Consider the following 18,808-nt stretch of genomic DNA (forward strand, 5'->3'; position numbering starts at 1 on the left):
AACGATGGAGGATTGGTTGATTTCCAGCTTGTAACTATACATCTTTTCAAGATAATTGACAAGAAAAATATGGTCCAACCCATCGGGTATCTCACTGCCCCCTCATATGCAGACAGATTAAAAGTACATTTACATTCTAATGCTTCTGACAGACATCTTTCTAACTCTGCCAATAACTTTGGGACTTTATAGCATTCCCAGAAGGCATGGATTATTGAGTCATTGTTCGTTTTACACTTAAGACATGACTCTGCCATTGTGCTGTAGAATTTGTGAATTTTGTCTCGTGTAATGAATTAAAAACATTAGTTTATACTGGATTAAGCGTACATTTTTGTTAACTGTAATTTCGTTAGTTATGTTCCAACATTCCCTCAATCTTGTACCAATATCAGTTATTTTTAAGTCTTGGTTCCAATAGTTTATCTTTTTTTGTCAGAGATTGTCAGTTGGATAGGATCTCTGCAAGTTTTGTATATCTTACCTATCATATGAACATCCTTTTCTGACACAAATAGGATTCCCTCAAGATTGCTCTGATCCCCAAAATATTTCAAATACACATTCCTTGATATTAAACTTTTTGCTATTTTCAAAATAGCCTTTACAGCCAAACATTTCTATGAAGTATAATGCATTGCACATCATGTGCTTGCTAACATATCTAGTATTTAAGAAATGTGGTCACAAAACTTTTGTCATAGGAACAAAGTGCTGGACACTGGAAGTTATTTCATTACATTTCCCCAAAGTTTTGTGTCCTGTGGACATGATCCATAAGTTTACATGGTAGCAACAAGTAGTTCCTGGTGTCCAGTCCATGGGGTTTGACACGTTCACTTGAATCCCTGTTTCTGTATGTGAATAGGAGGGGCCAGGCTGGGGGATTCTCTGTGCTGGGAGGTTCTCCTCAGGCCAAGATCATCCGTGTCTGAATTACAGTTCTGCTGGGCTCGATGCATTTGTAGGTTCCTCTTCCACTGGAAACAGAGCGCTGCTGCCTCCACCCCATCTGAGTTGGGCTCCGGCTGTTTCAAACCCTGTTTGGCAGATTGCTATCTGTTATGGTTAATGTGTCAAATCGGGAAATCTATACATTTACCAGGAAATATATACATTCCCTATTTACCAGGGAATCCATACATTTATGGGGCAGGGAATGTATACATCTCCCACGGTGAATCTGTACATCTCCCGGTAGTTGTTATTACCTTGATGCAGGCTGTCTCTGCTGCTCTGACCCCATGCAGAACTATCTGAAGCAGGTTCTGGGCATTCTTCACAAGGATCTCATCTGAAGACTTGCTTCCAGGGGTCAATGCATTAACACTGAAGAAATAGATGTATGTAACTTGTATTAGTTCTGATCTACTTTAGGATATTGGATTCTGTGGATGTTTGTATAATATAAATACATGATTTTTACAAGTGAACAGTATGAAAAATACAGAACTGGAAACGAGGTGAAGATCATTGATGTAAATTAGAATAGGAAGGGACCAAGTATGGACCCTTGAAGGACTCCCACAAATTATATTCAGGTATTTTGACTGCTATTCTATAAGGCAAAATGTTTCTTGTTGGGAAGGTAACGTCTACATAAGTTGTCTATAGTGCAATACATCTGCTGGTGTAAAAGGTGTTTTATAAATACATTGAATTGATTGGTTTGAATGATTGATCGCTCACCTGGAGATTATAGTGAGTTGGTTGGTGATGGTGAGAATCTGTTCCACTCTGAGAGACAGTTCAGCAGTGCACTGTTTGTCCAGACAGTGGTTTGATATGACCCTCACAAAGTGGGTGATGTATTGGCAATTTGAGACCACGCCTTTTGCTGTGTTGACAAACATCTCTTTGCTCTGTAATATAGATCAACACTACATGTCCAAAAGTATGTTGACACTTGCTCGTCAAACACATTCTAAAGTCATGGGCATTAATATGGAGTTGGTCCCCCCTTTGCTGCTATAACAGCCTCCACTCTTCAGTGAAGGCTTTCCACTAGATGTTGGAACATTGCTGCGGGGACTTGCTTCCATTCAGCTACAAGAGCATTAGTGAGGTTGGGCACTGATGTTGGGCGATTAGGCCTGGCTCACAGTCAACGTTCCAATTAATCCCAAAGGTGTTCGATGGGGTTGAGGTCAGTCAAGTTCTTCCACACCGATCTCGACAAACCATTTCTGTATGGACCTCTTTGTGCACGGGGGCATTGTCATGATGAAACAGGAAAGGACCTTCCCCAAACTGTTGCCACAAAGTTGGAAGCCATAATAATCTAGAATGGCATTGTATGCTGCAGCGTTAAGATTTCCCTTCACTGGTACTAAGGGGCCTAGCGCAAACCATGATAAACAGCCCCAGATCATTATTCCTCCTCCACAGTTGGCACTATGCATTTGGCCAGGTAGCGTTCTCCTGGTATCCGCCAAACCCAGATTCGTCTGACTGATGGTGAAGCATGATTCATCACTCCAGAGAACGTGTTTCCACTGCTCCAGAGTCCAATGGCGACAAGCTTTACACCACTCCAGCCAATTCTTGGCTTTGCGCATGGTGATCTTAGTCCTGTGTGCGGCTGCTCTGACATGGAAACCCATTCCATGAAGCTGCTGACGAACAGTTGTGCTGACGTTGCTTCCAGAGGCAGTTTGGAACTCGATAGTGAGTGTTGCAACCGAGGACAGACAATTTTTGCACGCTACGCGCTTCAGCACTCGGCAGTCCCGTTATGTGAGCTTATGTGGCCTACCACTTCGCAGCTGAGCCGTTGTTGCTCCTAGACGTTTACATTTCAGAATAACATCACTTACAATTGACCGGGGCAGCTCTAGCAGGGCAGAAATGTGAAAACTGACTTGTTGGAAAGGTGGCACTCTATGATGGTGCGGCTGAAATAGTTGAATCCATTCATTTGACGGAGTGTCCATATACTTATAAGAAAAAGCTTAATACGGACAAATAAATAGCAAATATTCAGGCATTCAGAATTCGTCCTGACTGCACTAAATACAATAAACAGATTGATTATTGGTGTCAGGTAGCCTAGCGGCTAGAGCATAGTTACAAATCATTTGTAGACTGCAAATTGACTACAAGAAGCCCAAACGGCAGCGTAGCCTAGTGGTTAGAGTGTAACCGGAAGGTTACGAGTTCAAACCCCCCGAGCTGACAAGGTACAAATCTGTCGTTCTGCCCCTGAACAGGCAGTTAACCCACTGTTCCCAGGCCGTCATTGAAAATAAGAATGTGTTCTTAACTGACTTGCCTGGTTAAATAAAGGTAAAAAAAAAAAAAAAAAAACTGATATAATATTTCACTATAACATAATAATTTCAAACCTTGATTACATTTATATACGATCACATGTCTCGATTATGTTTGGGAATACTTGGGAACGGATTTGTTAAATTAAAATCACTTGGAGCTGATTTCCTGGTGTTTTTACAGTCTTTTATGTCCAACCATGAAAATAAATCTATTAAACCACCTTGCCTGTGGGCCAGTAACCGAAAGATGAAATATCTGAGCCGACAAGGTGATAAATCGGCCGATGTGCCATTGAGCAAGGCACTTAACCCTAATTTGCTCCAGCGGCGCCTTACTACTATGGCTGACCCTGTAAAACCATACATTTCACTGCACCTATCGAGAGTGTGAAAAAAAAAAAATATTGATTGATTGCCATTACCAGTATAGGCCCTTTCCTCCTCAGGTACTGGGCCATGTGGTAGATCTGGTCTGCAATCTCCCTGGTTACCTGAACGATACGGTTGCCCCGAGCGTCCCACCTGTCTGTCTCTTGTTTGAGGAACAAGGCGGTGTAGGTAAGAGATGGGGTGATTGTGGTGTAGGTGAAGGAAGGGGTGAGGTAAGTCAGGGATAGGGTGTCTCTGAAGAATGCAGACCTTGGGGCATCCTGCAAAGAAAGATGGGAATGTATACAGTGCATTTGGAAAGTATTCAGAACCCTTTATTTTTTCCACATTTTGTTACCTTACATCCTTATTCTAAAATTCATTAAATTGTTTTTTCCCCCTCATCAATCTACACTAAATACCCCATAATAACATAGCAAAAAAAGTTTTCGCATTTTTTGCAAATGTATTAAAAAATAGAAAACTGAAATATAACTGAAGTACTCAAACCATTTACTCAGTACTTTGTTGAATAACTTTTGGCAGCGATTACAGCCTTGAGTCTTGTGTATGACACGATAAGCTTGGCACACCTTTATTTGGGGAGTTTCTCCCATTCTTCTCTGCAGATCTTCTCAAGCTCTGTCAGGTTGGAGGGGAGCGTCGCTGTACAGCTATTTTCAGGTCTCTCCAGAGATGTTCAATCAGGTTCAAGTCCGGGCTCTGGCTGGGGACATCAAGGACATTCAGAGACTTTCCCGAAGCCATTCCTGCTTTGTCTTGGCTGTGTGTTTAGGGTTGTTGTCCTGTTGGAAGGTGAACCTTCGCCCCAGTCGGAGTTCCTGAGTGCTCTGGAGCAGGTTTTCATCAAGGATCTCTTTGTACTTTGCTCCGTTCATCTTTCCCTCGATCCTGACTAGTCTCCCAGTCCCTGCTGCTGACAAACACCCCCACAGCATGATGTTGCCACCACCATGCTTCACCGTAGGGATGGTGCCAGGTTTCCTCCAGACGTGACGCTTGGCATTCAGGCCAAAGAGTTCAATCTTGGTTTCATCAGACCAGAGAATCTTGTTTCTCATGGTCGGAGAGTCCTTGAGGTGTCTTTTGGCAAATTCCAAGCAGGCTGTCATGTTCTGTTTACTGAGGTGTGGCTTCCGTTTGGCTACTCTACCATAAAGGCATGATTGGTGGAGTGCTGCAAAGATGGTTGTCCTTCTGGAAGATTCTCCCAACTCCACAGAGGAACTATGCAGCTCTGTCAGAGAGACTATCGGGTTCATGGGTCACCTCAATGATGGAAACAGGATGCACCTGAGCACAATTTTGAGTCTCATAGCAAAGGGTCTGAATACTTATGAAAATAAGGTATCTGTTTTTTATTTTCAATAATAATAATAATAATGTACAGTTGAAGTCTACAGGTTTACATAAACCTTAGCCAAACTCAGTTTTTCACAATTCCTGACATTTAATCCTAGTAAATATGTCCAGTCTTAGGTCAGTTAGGATCACCACTTTATTTTAAGAATGTGAAATGTTACAATAATAGTAGAGAGAATGATTTATTTCAGCTTTTATTTCTTTCATCGCATTCCCAGTGGGTCAGAAGTTAAATAGTTTAACTTGGGTCAAACATTTCGGGTAGCCTTCCACAAGCTTCCCACAATAATTTGTGAATTTAGGCCCATTCCTCCTGACAGAGCTGGTGTAACTGAGTCAGGTTTGTAGGCCTCCTTGCTCACACATGCTTTTTCAGTTCTGCCCACAAATTTTCTATAGGATTGAGATCAGGGCTTTGTGATGGCCACTCCAATACCTTGACTTTGTTGTCCTTAAGCCATTTTGCCACAACTTTGGAAGTATGCTTGGGGTCAATGTCCTTTTGGAAGAACCATTTGTGACCAAACTTGAACTTCCTGACTGATGTCTTGAGATGTTGCCTCAATATATCAACATAACTTTCCATCCTCATGATGCCATCCATTTTGTGAAGCGCATCAGTCCATCCTGCAGCAAAGTACCCCCACAACATGATGCTGCCACCCCCATGCTTCACGTTTGCGATGGTGTTCAGCTTGCAAGCCTCCTCCTTTTCCCTCCAAACATAACTATGATCATTATGGCCAAACAGTTCTATTTTTGTTTCATCAGACCAGAGGACATTTCTCCAAAAAGTACGACCTATGTCCCCATGTGCAGTTGCAAACTGTAGCCTGGCTTTTTTATGGTGGTTTTGGAGCAGTGACTTCTTCTTTGCTGAGGTGCCTTTCAGGTTATGTCAATATAGGATTAGATTCACTGTGGATATAGATACTTTTGTACCCGTTTCCTCCAGCATCTTCACAAGGTCCTTTGCTGTTGATCTGAGATTGATTTGCACTTTTCGTATCAAAGTACGTTCATCTCTAGGAGACAGAACGCTTCTCCTTCCTGAGCGTTATGGCGGCTGCGTGGTCCCATGGTGTTTATACTTGCGTACTATTGTTTGTACAGATGAACGTGGTACCTTCAGGTGTTTGGAAATTTCTCCCAAGAATGAACAAGAGTTGTGGAGGTCTCCAATTTTTTTTCAGAGGTCTTGGCTGATTTCTTTTGATTTTACCATGATGTCAAGCAAAAAGGCACTGAGTGTGAAGGTAGGCCTTGAAATACATCCACAAGTACACCTAAAATTGACTCAAATTATGTCAATTAGCCTATCAGAAGCTTCTAAAGCCATGACATCCTTTTCTGGAATTTTCCAAGCTGTTTAAAGGCACAGTCAACTTAGTGTATGTAAACCTCTGACCCACTGAAATTGTGATACAGTGCATTATAAGTGAAATAATCTGTCTGTAAACAATTGCTGGAAAAATGACTTGTGTCGTGCACAAAGTAGATGTCCTAACCGACTTGCCAAAACTATAGTTTGTTAACAAGAAATTTGTGGAGTGGTTGAAAAACGAGTTTTAATGACTCCAAGTGTATGTAAACTTCAGACTTCAACTATATATACTCTATATAATGTGAATATAATTCTAACAGAAAAAGCACAAATACCGTACAATACAAAAGTAGATGATCTTGTATCTATGTAGTTAAAATATTTAAAGTATCAGCTATTCAATACTCACATACTGTTTTGTTGCCATCACAGGTTCATATTTGAGCATTGCACCACAGATACTGGAATTCTGTTCTGTGGTATTTATATTCTCTGGATTGGTTGTCTGCCAGGGTGCCATGTCTGGTTGGTAATCAAGCTTCTTCAGAGTAGGAGAAAGATTGCTCTCAGTCATCCCTTCTTTGGAATCTCCTGGTGTTCCACCCTGCAGACCAACCTTCATAAGAATAACACAAGAATTTTATAACATTATTTTATAACAATCTCAAAGTGTTACAGTGTGTTCTTTAAAACAATGAAAACAAGGGGAATATAAACAACAAAGAGCTAAGTTAACTCTACCTTGACGTGTTCCTTAGCCTCCTGGCTTATCCCATCCACCTTATAGATTTCCTCGGCTAAAAAGTGAGCCTTGGCCGACCAGCACTGTATCTGGATCTCCAGACTGAGAGAGTCGTAGATACAGTGGGTCTCCACTACCAGTCTGGCTCGGCTCACTATATCCGAGATCTGGAAGGACAGATGATCGTTGATGGACCTCAGGTTAATCCGAGCACGAGGGTTGCGAATGTAGTTGAAACAGTCTTCAACCCTCTTGGTAGCAGCTTTGGCGTTCTCGAAAAGCAACTCTGCAGCAGTCTCAAATGTTTCTTGGGCCTCCTTGGATGTCTTGTTATCTTTGTGGTGCTTGGAAGCCTTATAAGCAACGTTTACGATATTTTGAATTGCGGTGACATAGTCCTTATTTGCTTTGTTCAAGTGGCCGGATAGCACCCTCATTTTAATCAGGAGCTGTCTTTGTAGAACTTCTGACCTGGCAAACTGGAGGATGCCTGAGAGAGATACAATGCAGAGGTCCTCAGCTACCTGTAAGTATGCCTCAGTGAGAGTCTTTAATTCCTCCTGAAGTTGTGTCAACGTTTTCACTTTGTAGGCGCTTTTACAATTCACGCTAGTCAGTCTCGCTGCCTCTTGGATTCGCAGTGAGTTCTCGGACATGGCCGCCAACCTTTTCTGAGGGGTCAACTGTCTCATCAATGTTTCCCTTGTTCCTAAAATCTTATCCAAAGAATTCAGTAAAACTTGGACTGACAGTGCCCACAGAATACAAGGCCCCTCAAGTTGATCTGCCTGACCTGATGTTGATGAGCTAGCAAGTTCTGTCAGCTCTCTTGTGTTGTTATGGGCTTTGTTCAGCTTGCTGTGCAAAACTGTAAAGCTCTCCTGACAGTCACTTGGTGGCGTTATATCAGACGACGTCAACAGCTGCACCACATCGGCACACAAACTCATGACTTTGCTGAGTTCCTGAGAAATGGCAGTGGCGGCCGTGTTTCGTGGACGACCATGAAACATTGAATAAACGGCATGGTACCAGGTTCCAGCAGCTGGTAAGAGCACTTTCCTGATGTTGTTGATCAGGTCAGAGAACAGTGTACTGTGTTTGTAGAGACTGTCCGTGCTCATAGCTAAGCTCATCGCAGTCTCCTGAGCTGTCTGGACTAACTGAGGCGTCAGGGCCACTAACTCTGATCTGAAGATATCCAATGTCTGACTATCGACAGCATCAACAATAGTTGAAGCTTCTTTCGCAGCCTGAGCGTAACAATTTGAAAGCTTGAGAACTCCTGTACAGGCTTTGTTGAGGACCGTTATATCTTTTTCTTTAGTCACAGTCACAACCTTATACAAGAGGGGCAAAAGGTCGAAATCAAGAGGCTTTGGGATTGGATTCGCTTCACCTGAAACAGCTGGCCCCTTTAAATCATCATTGAAGTCTTTGTCTGCCATCATAGGCTCTCTAATTTCTTTTTCTGTTAACTCAACTTTATATTCAACTGGTGAATCCCTTTCTGAAACATCTAGAACAGGAAACTGAAGGCCAAGGTCTCTTATTTCCTGATCCATAGCTGATCCTTGAACCTGATTGTTTGCTTGGACTGAGGATGAGACTATGCTCTGGCGTGCAGCCTCTCGCAGTGGACTGAGGAGGTGTGGATGTTGCTGTCCATCCAGCCCTTCTCTTAACACTCTAAAGTGCTGGATCACCACAAATGTGTGATCTGAAAAGACAGAGTATACATTCACATCAAGACTGGAACCAGAGCACATGTCTCTGACAGATCCGACCACTTTGGCCTGTGACGCTTCGACCTGTTTCAACAGAACTAGGAGTCCATTGCGGTAGATGGGGTTGTCACTCTTGTCTATGTGTCTTCTAACAGAGTGAACCACCTGTTTTGTGTGGGAGATAAGGTCATCAGCATGCTTTCTGAACAGTTTGTGGTTCTGGGCTTTATACGCCGCGTCGCATCCACACTGGTCGTTAGCCATCTCGTGAACAGCCAAGCTAGTGAATTCTCTAACATCGATGATGTCACAAAGAGCATCCTGCAGCTGACCGGTCTCCTCTTCCCATCTCTCACACACATCGTGGAGTTTCTGCACGGCCTCAAAGCAGTTCTCTAAGTCTGAACCGTCTTTATCCAACTCCAGTGCAAGAGGTTCGATCTCAGCCTTCAGACGCATGAGGCATGCTCTTGAGTTATCCACATTTTCTAGACTCTTAGAATCCGTGGCGAAAGCCGAGATGAAACTTGCAACCTGGATCATCCTATCAGCCTGTGTTAGAAGATCCATGAGCAATACACGGATAGAAACTGGATCTACCAGCAACTCTTCAACTGAATCATTCTCCAATACTTGTCCAACCATATTCACCAGATCTTCGAGTGGACTTGACCCTGTAACAAACGTGTCCAGAACTTGATAGAGAACTGCAGTCATCATAGCACTGTCAAGATTCTGGATTTGCTGCATCAGTGAAAAACAGATACTCTGTAAATGCTGGTTCAGGTTATCATCATCAGGATTCTCTGGAAGCTTTACAAGCCTGGACATTTCTGACCAGAGATGTAGGACATGTCGGCAATGATCCACCACACAGTGCTGAAGCTCCCTTTGTGAGGAGTTGGCCACCACCATGCAGTGGAACACAAGATCTCTTAAGAGGCTGTCAACGTTACTGATCGAGGAAGAGGAGGAAGAACTGGCCAGTAGCCTTATCAAAGCATCACGCCTGTCAATGTAGTACCCACACGGACCTAAGGCAACACCCCCTCTACGGCAATAACTCTCGAGTGTAGTTACAATGTCTTTCACCGTGCTTTTCACCCTGTCCAGAATGTACGTTTTGGCAGCTTGGGCCTGCTCACTGGTTCGGTGTTTGATAGTGGTGACCATAGCCGTGTGAAGCATAGAGATGCATTTCCTCAAGGAGTCCAAAGAGTTGTGCAAGTGCTCCGTCTGCCTAGGATCCTGTAGGAAAACAGAAGATAAACAAAGACTTCAATTGCAACTACAGGTACATTGAGTGAGTGCTCAGCTGGTCCCCTTTTTTCATTGTTACAGACTTGACTGCAAACACCCTTTCACTATTTTTACGCAAGAAGATGGAGTTGAGTAGCCTGATCTCACGATAGCTCACACTCTGTTTCAATTGACAATTGAAGTGAAACGATCAGTCTGCTTGACCAGGCTAAAAGTTGAGCACGTTCCCTCCCCATACCAGCAGGGCTTCAGCCCGTTCCACTACCAGGTTGTTCAGGAGAATCAGTGCCTCAGTGAAACGATGGAAGGCCTTCAGTAGAGATAGGATGTCCAGGGAGGAAGCTAGAGAGGATAGGCAGTCCAACACCCAGTCTGCAGCCGCTATGGTCTTTCTCACTGTTGCATCATCTTCCACTGAAAGTATCTAGATGACATAGGAATATAAATAATCGATAATTATGATTTTTGGAGGGTTTACTTGAATAATATTACATTTACTAATGAATATGATAATGTTATACAACATGCTTTATAGGGTTATAAAGGGTTTGCTTGAACACTCTCCACATATTTTTCAGAGAGTTGTTATTTTTCCAATGACATATGTTGTTCTACAACCTGGAAACAGATCCTCTATGCTGTTTAATATTCATACGTTTGTATATACGAAGAACAGTTCATGTTTATAACACATTATAATGGGTTCATTCATGCTCATCACAAGTCTTACAATGACAAGTCATAACAATTCTTATAACTTCACCATAACACGGTATACAGTCGTAGCCAAACGTTTTGAATGACACAAATTAATTTTAACTTTTGTCTTTAGATATTTTTGTCAGATGTTACTATGGAATACTGAAGTATAATTACAAGCATTTCATAAGTGTCAAAGGCTTTTATTGACAATTACATGAAGTTGATGCAAAGAGTCAATATTTGCAGTGTTGACCCTTCTTTTACAATTCCTCTGCAATCCGCCCTGGCATGCTGTCAATTAACTTCTGGGCCACATCCTGACTGATGCCAGCCCATTCTTGCATAATCAATGTTTGGAGTTTGTCAGAATTTGTGGGTTTTCGTTTGTCCACCCGCCTCTTGAGGATTCACCACAAGTTCTCAATGGGATTAAGGTCTGGGGAGTTTCCTGGCCATGGACCCAAAATATTGATGTTTTGTTCCCCGAGCCACTTAGTTATCACCTTTGCCTTATGGCAAGGTGCTCCATCATGCTGGAAAAGGCATTGTTCGTCACCAAACTGTTCCTGGATGGTTGGGAGAAGTTGCTCTCGGAGGTACCATTCTTTATTCATGGCTGTGTTCTTAGGCAAAATTGTGAGTGAGCCCACTCCCTTGGCTGAGAAGCAACCCCACACATGAATGGTCTCAGGATGCTTTACTGTTGGCATGACACAGGACTGATGGTAGCGCTCACCTTGTCTCCTCTGACAAGCTTTTTTCCGGATGGCCCAAACAATCGGAAAGGGGATTCATCAGAGAAAATGACTTTACCACAGTCCTCAGCAGTCCCTGTACCTTTGCAGAATATCAGTCTTTCCCTGATGTTTTTTCTGGAGAGAAGTGGCTTCTTTGCTGCCCTTCTTGACACCAGGCCATCCTCCAAAAGTCTTCGCCTCACTGTGTGTGCAGATGCACTCACACCTGCCTGCTGCCATTCCTGAGCAAGCTCTGTACTGGTGGTGCCCCGATCCCGCAGCTGAATCAACTTTAGGAGACGGTCCTGGCAGTTGCTGGACTTTCTTGAGCGCCTTGAAGCCTTCTTCACAACAGTTGAACCGCTCTCCTTGAAGTTCTCGATGATCCGATAAATGGTCGATTTAGGTGCAATCTTACTGGCAGCAATATCCTTGCCTGTGAAGCCCTTTTTGTGCAAAGCAATGATGACGGCACGTGTTTCCTTGCAGGTAACCATGGTTGACAGAGGAAGAACAATGATTCTAAGCACCACCCTCCTTTTGAAGCTTCCAGTCTGTTATTCCAACTCAATCAGCATGACAGAGTGATTCCAGCCTTGTCCTCGTCAACACTCACACCTGTGTTAACGAGAGAATGACTGACATGTCAGCTGGTCCTTTTGTGGCAGGGCTGAAAAGCAGTGGAAATTTTTGGGGGGGATTCAGTTCATTTGCATGGCAAAGAGCGACTTTGTAATTAATTGCAATTCATCTGATCACTCTTCATAACATTCTGGAGTATATGCAAACTGCCATCATACAAATTGAGGCAGCAGATTTTGTGAAAACTAATATTTGTGTCATTCTCAAAACTTTTGTCCATGTTTGTACCTGCAGACTTTAAGAAAAGTGTCACTACATAGGCTAATGTTACTGTACTTTGACCACTCCTAGCAGAACATTCTGTGTTGCAGTGATGAGCTCCTCTCTGTGCTCGGCTAGGCTGGGCTGGATACTGAGTTTCTGGGCTGCCAGGAGGACATGCTGTCCAGACACAGTCATCGGCTCCACTAGGGATGACATCTTTGTCCTCATTACCTCATCATCTGAGGCTTCTGAATGTCTTGGAAAAGAGCGAGAGAGAAAAAAACAGCCTGGTTTTCATTTAATGATGTTGTTATTTAGCCTGGAAACCAAATGGATATGAGCCATCAGCAGAGCCATCTATTTCTATATGCAATAAAAGGCTCTGGTAAAATGGAGCATATCAGTTTGGATTACAGGCTTGTTGTTATTACTCAGGGCACTCACAGTTCTGTATGGTATTCATATTTTTCACCCTGTGATGTTCATGACAAACTTTGCATGTTGTTATGTTTAGAAAATAAAGTCTGGCTTCAATTAACCGATTCCTGCTCAGATGACTAAAAGACATTCTTCCTGTTTTGCAATAGCAGATGGAGTCAACAAATGTGTGTCATGCTAGACCAGAAGAAGCCAGTTCAGGTAGAAGCAAGATAATATACCTGTCTTGTAAAATCTATATTATATATATATATATATAAATCTATATTATATATATATATATATATATTATATTATGTTTTATGCGGAGCTTCAACCATATTTATTATAGACTACCTGTCCTTTGTTTTTTAAATACATGTATGCAAGGGAAGCAGTACACACTTTAAGACGAAGGATAGAGTGAATTGGAATGCATAGTCCCACCACCTGTAGGCAACTGCGGCCATGTTCATGGTGGCTCTGGCCACAGCCTGGGCTTCTCCCTCTAGCTGGGTGAACTGCTCTGGTCCCTCCAGCCCCTCTGCCCTCTCACACAGCAGGACCAGGTGGACCAGGTGTACTGAGATGGGGGCCACCACCTTCTCTATAGCAGCTGTCTTTATCAGGCTAGCCTGGTCTAGGAAAGATGCCATACCTGGACACTGGTACTGCAGGAGTGATAGCCAGGAGGTTAGTAATGTTATATTAAGTTTAATTTACAAATGATACAGATAGCCAATCATGTTGATTAGTTTGTATTTGCAGGTGTTTTTAACATTGGTAACTACATTAGGTCTCCTTATAAACAACTTCTAAACATATTGTAACGACCCTTGGTTAAAAGCGCGGATATCGACTCTGCCACTCGAGCTTGCTTTTGGGGCACAGTCGATAGCGCGCTAGAAGGTTGAGTGTTTGAGACTTGCTCCCTGCTGTTTCATTACAATATGTTTTTAACCCAGCGGAATGACGTTGCCACGAGCAGCGCCGCAGAAATTGCGACGAGTGAGATGCAAGACTTTTCGATGCTCTCTCAGTCTAGAATCTAGTATCTGTGCACGGATTAACTTCACGCTGTTTATAGCGTGGTAGCCACCGGACCAAAACAGCAGAGACGTTATGTGTTAATAACATTAAGACTACGTTACCCAGCAGGTTATGCGGGGGAAGGAGGTTGAAGAATGCCTTGCATGGCTAAAGTTTTCTAGCTGAAGTATATGTTCATTAAAACTAGTTAAACCTATACCCTGGTTTGTCATTATACAAGGAGCAAACATAACACGTTCAACCTCATATTGCTGTCTACCTTTAACTAAATACTTTGTAAGCAGACGTTTCAAAGTCTTTCATTTTCGTAATAAGTGAGGATGAAAGCTTTCAATAAATTAAATGCTGAATTTACCTGTGAGGATGACAGCTCTGTCTGCAACTGTTGCAGCATGGCGCTGTAGTCTAGTTGTTTCATCTCACATTCATTATTTAGATGCAACTGAGTGAGAAGCGCTGTGCTTAATGTGAGTGTTTCATGGCAACCAGTATCAGATGACATTTCCCCCTTCTAATTTTTACTGTGAGAAAAGTACCATCTGTCTGCCACAAGAGGGCGCCATACACCGCAAACAGGTACAGCTATAACAACGTCAAAGTTGGAGAACATTTCTTGATTTAAAAAAAGAAGAGAACTTCGTTTTAATCTAAAATGTATCAACAGATAAATATACAGCTTGAACATGAGTTTAAACATCAAACATGTAGATCAATACTTTTATACAAATGATAATTCAGTGACAGTAGTATATCTTAAACAAAATTCAAATACCTATGGTGTGATAAAGGTGAAACAATATACAAGTAAAGAACGAAACCATCACAGTTAAAATACAAAAAACATGTCAAGTTTCCATTAGGTAACTATATCAGGTGCAGAGGAGATGGTGAATGTGTACAGTACTTGCCATGCCAGTGAAATGAATGGGTGACATTAAAATATAGGATGTATTTCTAACCAATCAATCAGAGATCAATGCAGCATGATTGATAAAGACAATGCCATCATAGTAAGCACAGTAAAGTGTCTCAGCCTTTTAGACTTCTAAAGGAACACCACACAATTCAGCTTTCAAAAAGCTCTACATAACTTAGGGCTCTATTCAATCCGTATAGCAAAAGTTCAAATGTAAAAGGCATTGTTCCCACGTTAGTGGAGACTGTATTCACGGTAAACACTGCAGATGTCAGCTCAATAGGAAATTACCGTAAAAATGTTAGTGCGCAATCTGTAACACTTCAGCGATACAAATTGAATAGAGCCTAATTTAATTATCACACAAAAGCCTCTCTGAAACGCCCAAGGCTGTTTATATAGACTGAGTGTACAAAACATTAGGAACACCTGCTCATTCCATGACATAGACTGACCAGGTGAAAGCTATGACCCCTTATTGATGTCACTTGTTAAATCCACTTCAATGTGCTTTGGACCATGCGGACGCATCCGAGTGGTCGGGTAGGCTGTTTGGAGTGTTTATACGACTGGATAAAATAAAACAAATTATGGGCCCCCCCACATCTAAAACCAAAGTTGCGCCTCTGCCTAGCACATGCAACATTTGGGATTGCACATTCAGAATCTTTTCAACCCTTTTAAATTGACAGGTGTGCGCTTTTAAAACATCTCACATCCACACACATCTATCTCATTGTTCATCAATTACATCATTCCATGTCAGGAAAGCTTTAGATTAAATTGGGTTTACTCATCTAATCAGATAACACATATCCACACTTTGAGAAAGAGACACTGGTGTTTACAGGGTTATGGGTCTCTTACAATGGATTAATGGTCCCTTTCTCAAATAGATATGTGCTTTAAAAGGTGCATTCTGGGAATCTGTTCCATGGTCATTAAAAATTATTATACCACCTATCCCCTCAGCTGTATACCATCACCAAAACAAGTGGCATTGCTGTAATTTGTCTTTTTTTTATCCCAGATTGTAGCTTTCTTTATACAGTGGGGCAAACAAGTATTTAGTCAGCCACCAATTGTGCAAGTTCTCCCACTTAAAAAGATGAGAGGCCTGTAATTTTCATCATAGGTACGTACACTTCAACTATGACAGACAAAATCAGAAAAAAAATCCAGAAAATAACGTAGGATTTTTAGTACATTTATTTGCAAATTATGGTGGAAAATAAGTATTTGGTCACCTACAAACAAGCAAGATTTGTCTCTTACAGACCTGTAACTTCTTCTTTAAGAGGCTCCTCTGTCCTCCACTCGTTACCTGTATTAATGGCACCTGTTTGAACTTGTTATCAGTATAAAAGACACCTGTCCACAACCTCAAACAGTCACACTCCAAACTCCACTATGGCCAAGACCAAAGAGCTGTCAAAGGACACCAGAAACAAAATTGTAGACCTGCACCAGGCTGGGAAGACTGAATCTGCAATAGGTAAGCAGCTTAGTTGGAAGAAATCAACTGTGGGAGCAATTATTAGGAAATGGAAGACATACAAGACCACTGATAATCTCCATCGATCTGGGGCTCCCACGCAAGATCTCACCCCGTGGGGTCAAAATGATCACAAGAACAGTGAGCAAAAATCCCAGAACCACACGGGGGGACCTAGTGAATGACCTGCAGAGAGCTGGGACCAAAGTAGCAAAGCCTACCATCAGCAAGGGCATTGAAGATGAAACGTGGCTGGGTCTTTCAGCATGACAATGATCCCAAACACACCGCCTGGGCAACGAAGGAATGGCTTCGTAAGAAGCATTTCAAGGTCCTGGAGTGGCCTAGCCAGTCTCCAGATCTCAACCCCATAGAAAATCTTTGGAGGGAGTTGAAAGTCTGTGTTGCCAAGCAACAGCCCCAAAACATTACTGCTCTAGAGGAGATCTGCATGGAGGAATGGGCCAAAATACCAGCAACAGTGTGTGAAAACCTTGTGAAGACTTACAGAAAACATTTGACCTCTGTCATTGTCAACAAAGGGTATATAACAAAGTATTGAGATAAACTTTTGTTGTTGACCAAATACTTATTTTCCACCATAATTTGCAAATAAATTCATAAAAAATCCTACAATGTGATTTTCTGGATTTTTTTCTCTCATTTTGTCTGTCATAGTTGAAGTGTACCTATGATGAAAATTACAGGCCTCTCATCTTTTTACGTGGGAGAACTTGCACAATTGGTGGCTGACTAAATACTTTTTTGCCCCACTGTATATAGGACCCATCCTTCAGCTGTATACCGTTACCTCAAAACATGTCTTCCAGATTGTAGCTTTAATGGGAGAATTCCAGATGATTCAGTCGTATCAGTTTCAAACACTTACATTCAAACATGTTGACTTCAAAACTGGATGCTCTCATAAGCCTTAAATAGCTAGTAGTTTATGCATGGTGATGGAGTAGAGTGAAGCATATTCCCTAACCTTGCTATTTTAAGGGTATTACTCAGCCCTGTTTCTCTGTCATGGGAAGGGGCCTCTAGTAATGGGTGTAGCTAGGTATACAATACCATTGGTCTCTAGTAATGGGTGTAGGTAGGTATTAAATGCCCTGGGCCTCTACTAATGGGTGTGGGTAGGTATTAAATGCCCTGGGCCTCTACTAATGGGTGTAGGTAGGTATTAAATGCCCTGGGCCTCTACTAATGGGTGTATGTAGGTACTAAATGCACTGGGCCTCTACTAATGGGTGTATGTAGGTATTAAATGCCCTGGGCATCTACTAATGGGTGTATGTAGGTATTAAATGCCCTGGGCCTCTACTAATGGGTGTATGTAGGTGTTAAATGCCCTGGGCATCTACTAATGGGTGTAGGTAGGTATAGTTGAAGTCGTAAGTTTACATACACCTTAGCCAAATACATTTAAACTCAGTTTATCACAATTCCTGACATTTAATCCTAGTAAAAATGTATGTTTTAGGTCAGTTAGGATAACCACTTCATTTTAAGAATGTTAAATGTCAGAATAATAATAGAGATAATGATTTATTTCAGCTTGTATTTCTTTCATCACATTCCCAGTGGGTCAGAAGTTCACATACACTCAATTAGTATTTGTTAGCATTTCCTGTAAATTGTTTAACTTGGGTCAAATGTTTCGGGTAGTCTTCCACAAGCTTTCAACAATAAGTTGGGTGAATTTTGGCCCATTCCTTCTTACAGAGCTGGTGTAACTGAGTCAGGTTTGTTGGCCTCCTTGCTCGCACACGCTTTTTAATTTCTGCCCACAAATGTTCTATAGGATGGAGGTCAGGGCTTTGTGATGGCCACTCCAATCCCTTGACTTCATTGTCCTTAAGCCATTTTGCCACAACTTTGGAAGTATGCTTGGGGTCATTGTCCATTTGGAAGACCCATTTGCGACCAAGCTTGAACTTCCTGACTGATGTCTTGTGATGTTGCTTCAATATATCCACATAATTTTCCTCCCTCATAATGCCATCTATTTTGTGAAATGCACCCGTCCCTCCTGCAGCAAAGCACCCCCACAACATGATGCTGCCACTCCTCCCCCTTTTTCCTCCAAACATAACGATGGTCATTATGGCCAAACACTTCTATTTCTGTTTCATCAAACCAGAGGACATTTCTCCAAAAAGTACAATCTTTGTCCCCATGTGCAGTTGCAAACCATAGTCTGGCTTTTTTATGGAGGTTTTTGAGCAGTGGCTTCTTCCTTGTTGAGCTGCCTTTCAGGTTATGTTGATATAGGTCTCGTTTTACAGTGAATATAGATACTTTTGTACCTGTTTCCTCGAGCATCTTCACAAGGTCCTTTGCTGTTGTTCTGGGATTGATTTGCACTTTTCGCACCAAAGTAAGTTCATTTCTAGAAGAGAGAATGCGTCTCTTTCCTGAGCGGTATGACGGCTGCGTGGTCCCATGGTGTTTATACTTGCATACTATTGTTTGTACAGGTGAAAGCGGTACCTTCAGGCGTTTGGAAATTGCTCCCAAGGATGAACCAGACTTGTGGAGGTCTACATTTTTTTTTCTGAGGTC

General features: G+C 42.2%; 1 protein-coding gene across 1 annotated transcript; it reads right to left on the bottom strand.

Moving 5' to 3' along the window:
• Nucleotides 1–15,905, bottom strand: LOC124040302. Its single transcript, XM_046357364.1, has 10 exons — nt 14,185–15,905; nt 13,230–13,450; nt 12,435–12,618; nt 10,316–10,501; nt 7,090–10,065; nt 6,758–6,964; nt 3,695–3,922; nt 1,690–1,862; nt 1,212–1,329; nt 1–1,040 (listed from the first exon to the last, which is right to left on the bottom strand). The coding sequence occupies exons 1-10, from the start codon at nt 14,329–14,331 to the stop codon at nt 837–839; spliced, it is 4,644 nt and encodes a 1,547-aa protein (XP_046213320.1). The 5' UTR covers nt 14,332–15,905; the 3' UTR covers nt 1–836.
• Between the last annotated feature and the right edge of the window lie 2,903 nt (nt 15,906–18,808).

Source organism: Oncorhynchus gorbuscha, linkage group LG07, assembly GCF_021184085.1.
Source record: "Oncorhynchus gorbuscha isolate QuinsamMale2020 ecotype Even-year linkage group LG07, OgorEven_v1.0, whole genome shotgun sequence".
Taxonomy (NCBI): Eukaryota; Metazoa; Chordata; class Actinopteri; order Salmoniformes; family Salmonidae; genus Oncorhynchus; species Oncorhynchus gorbuscha.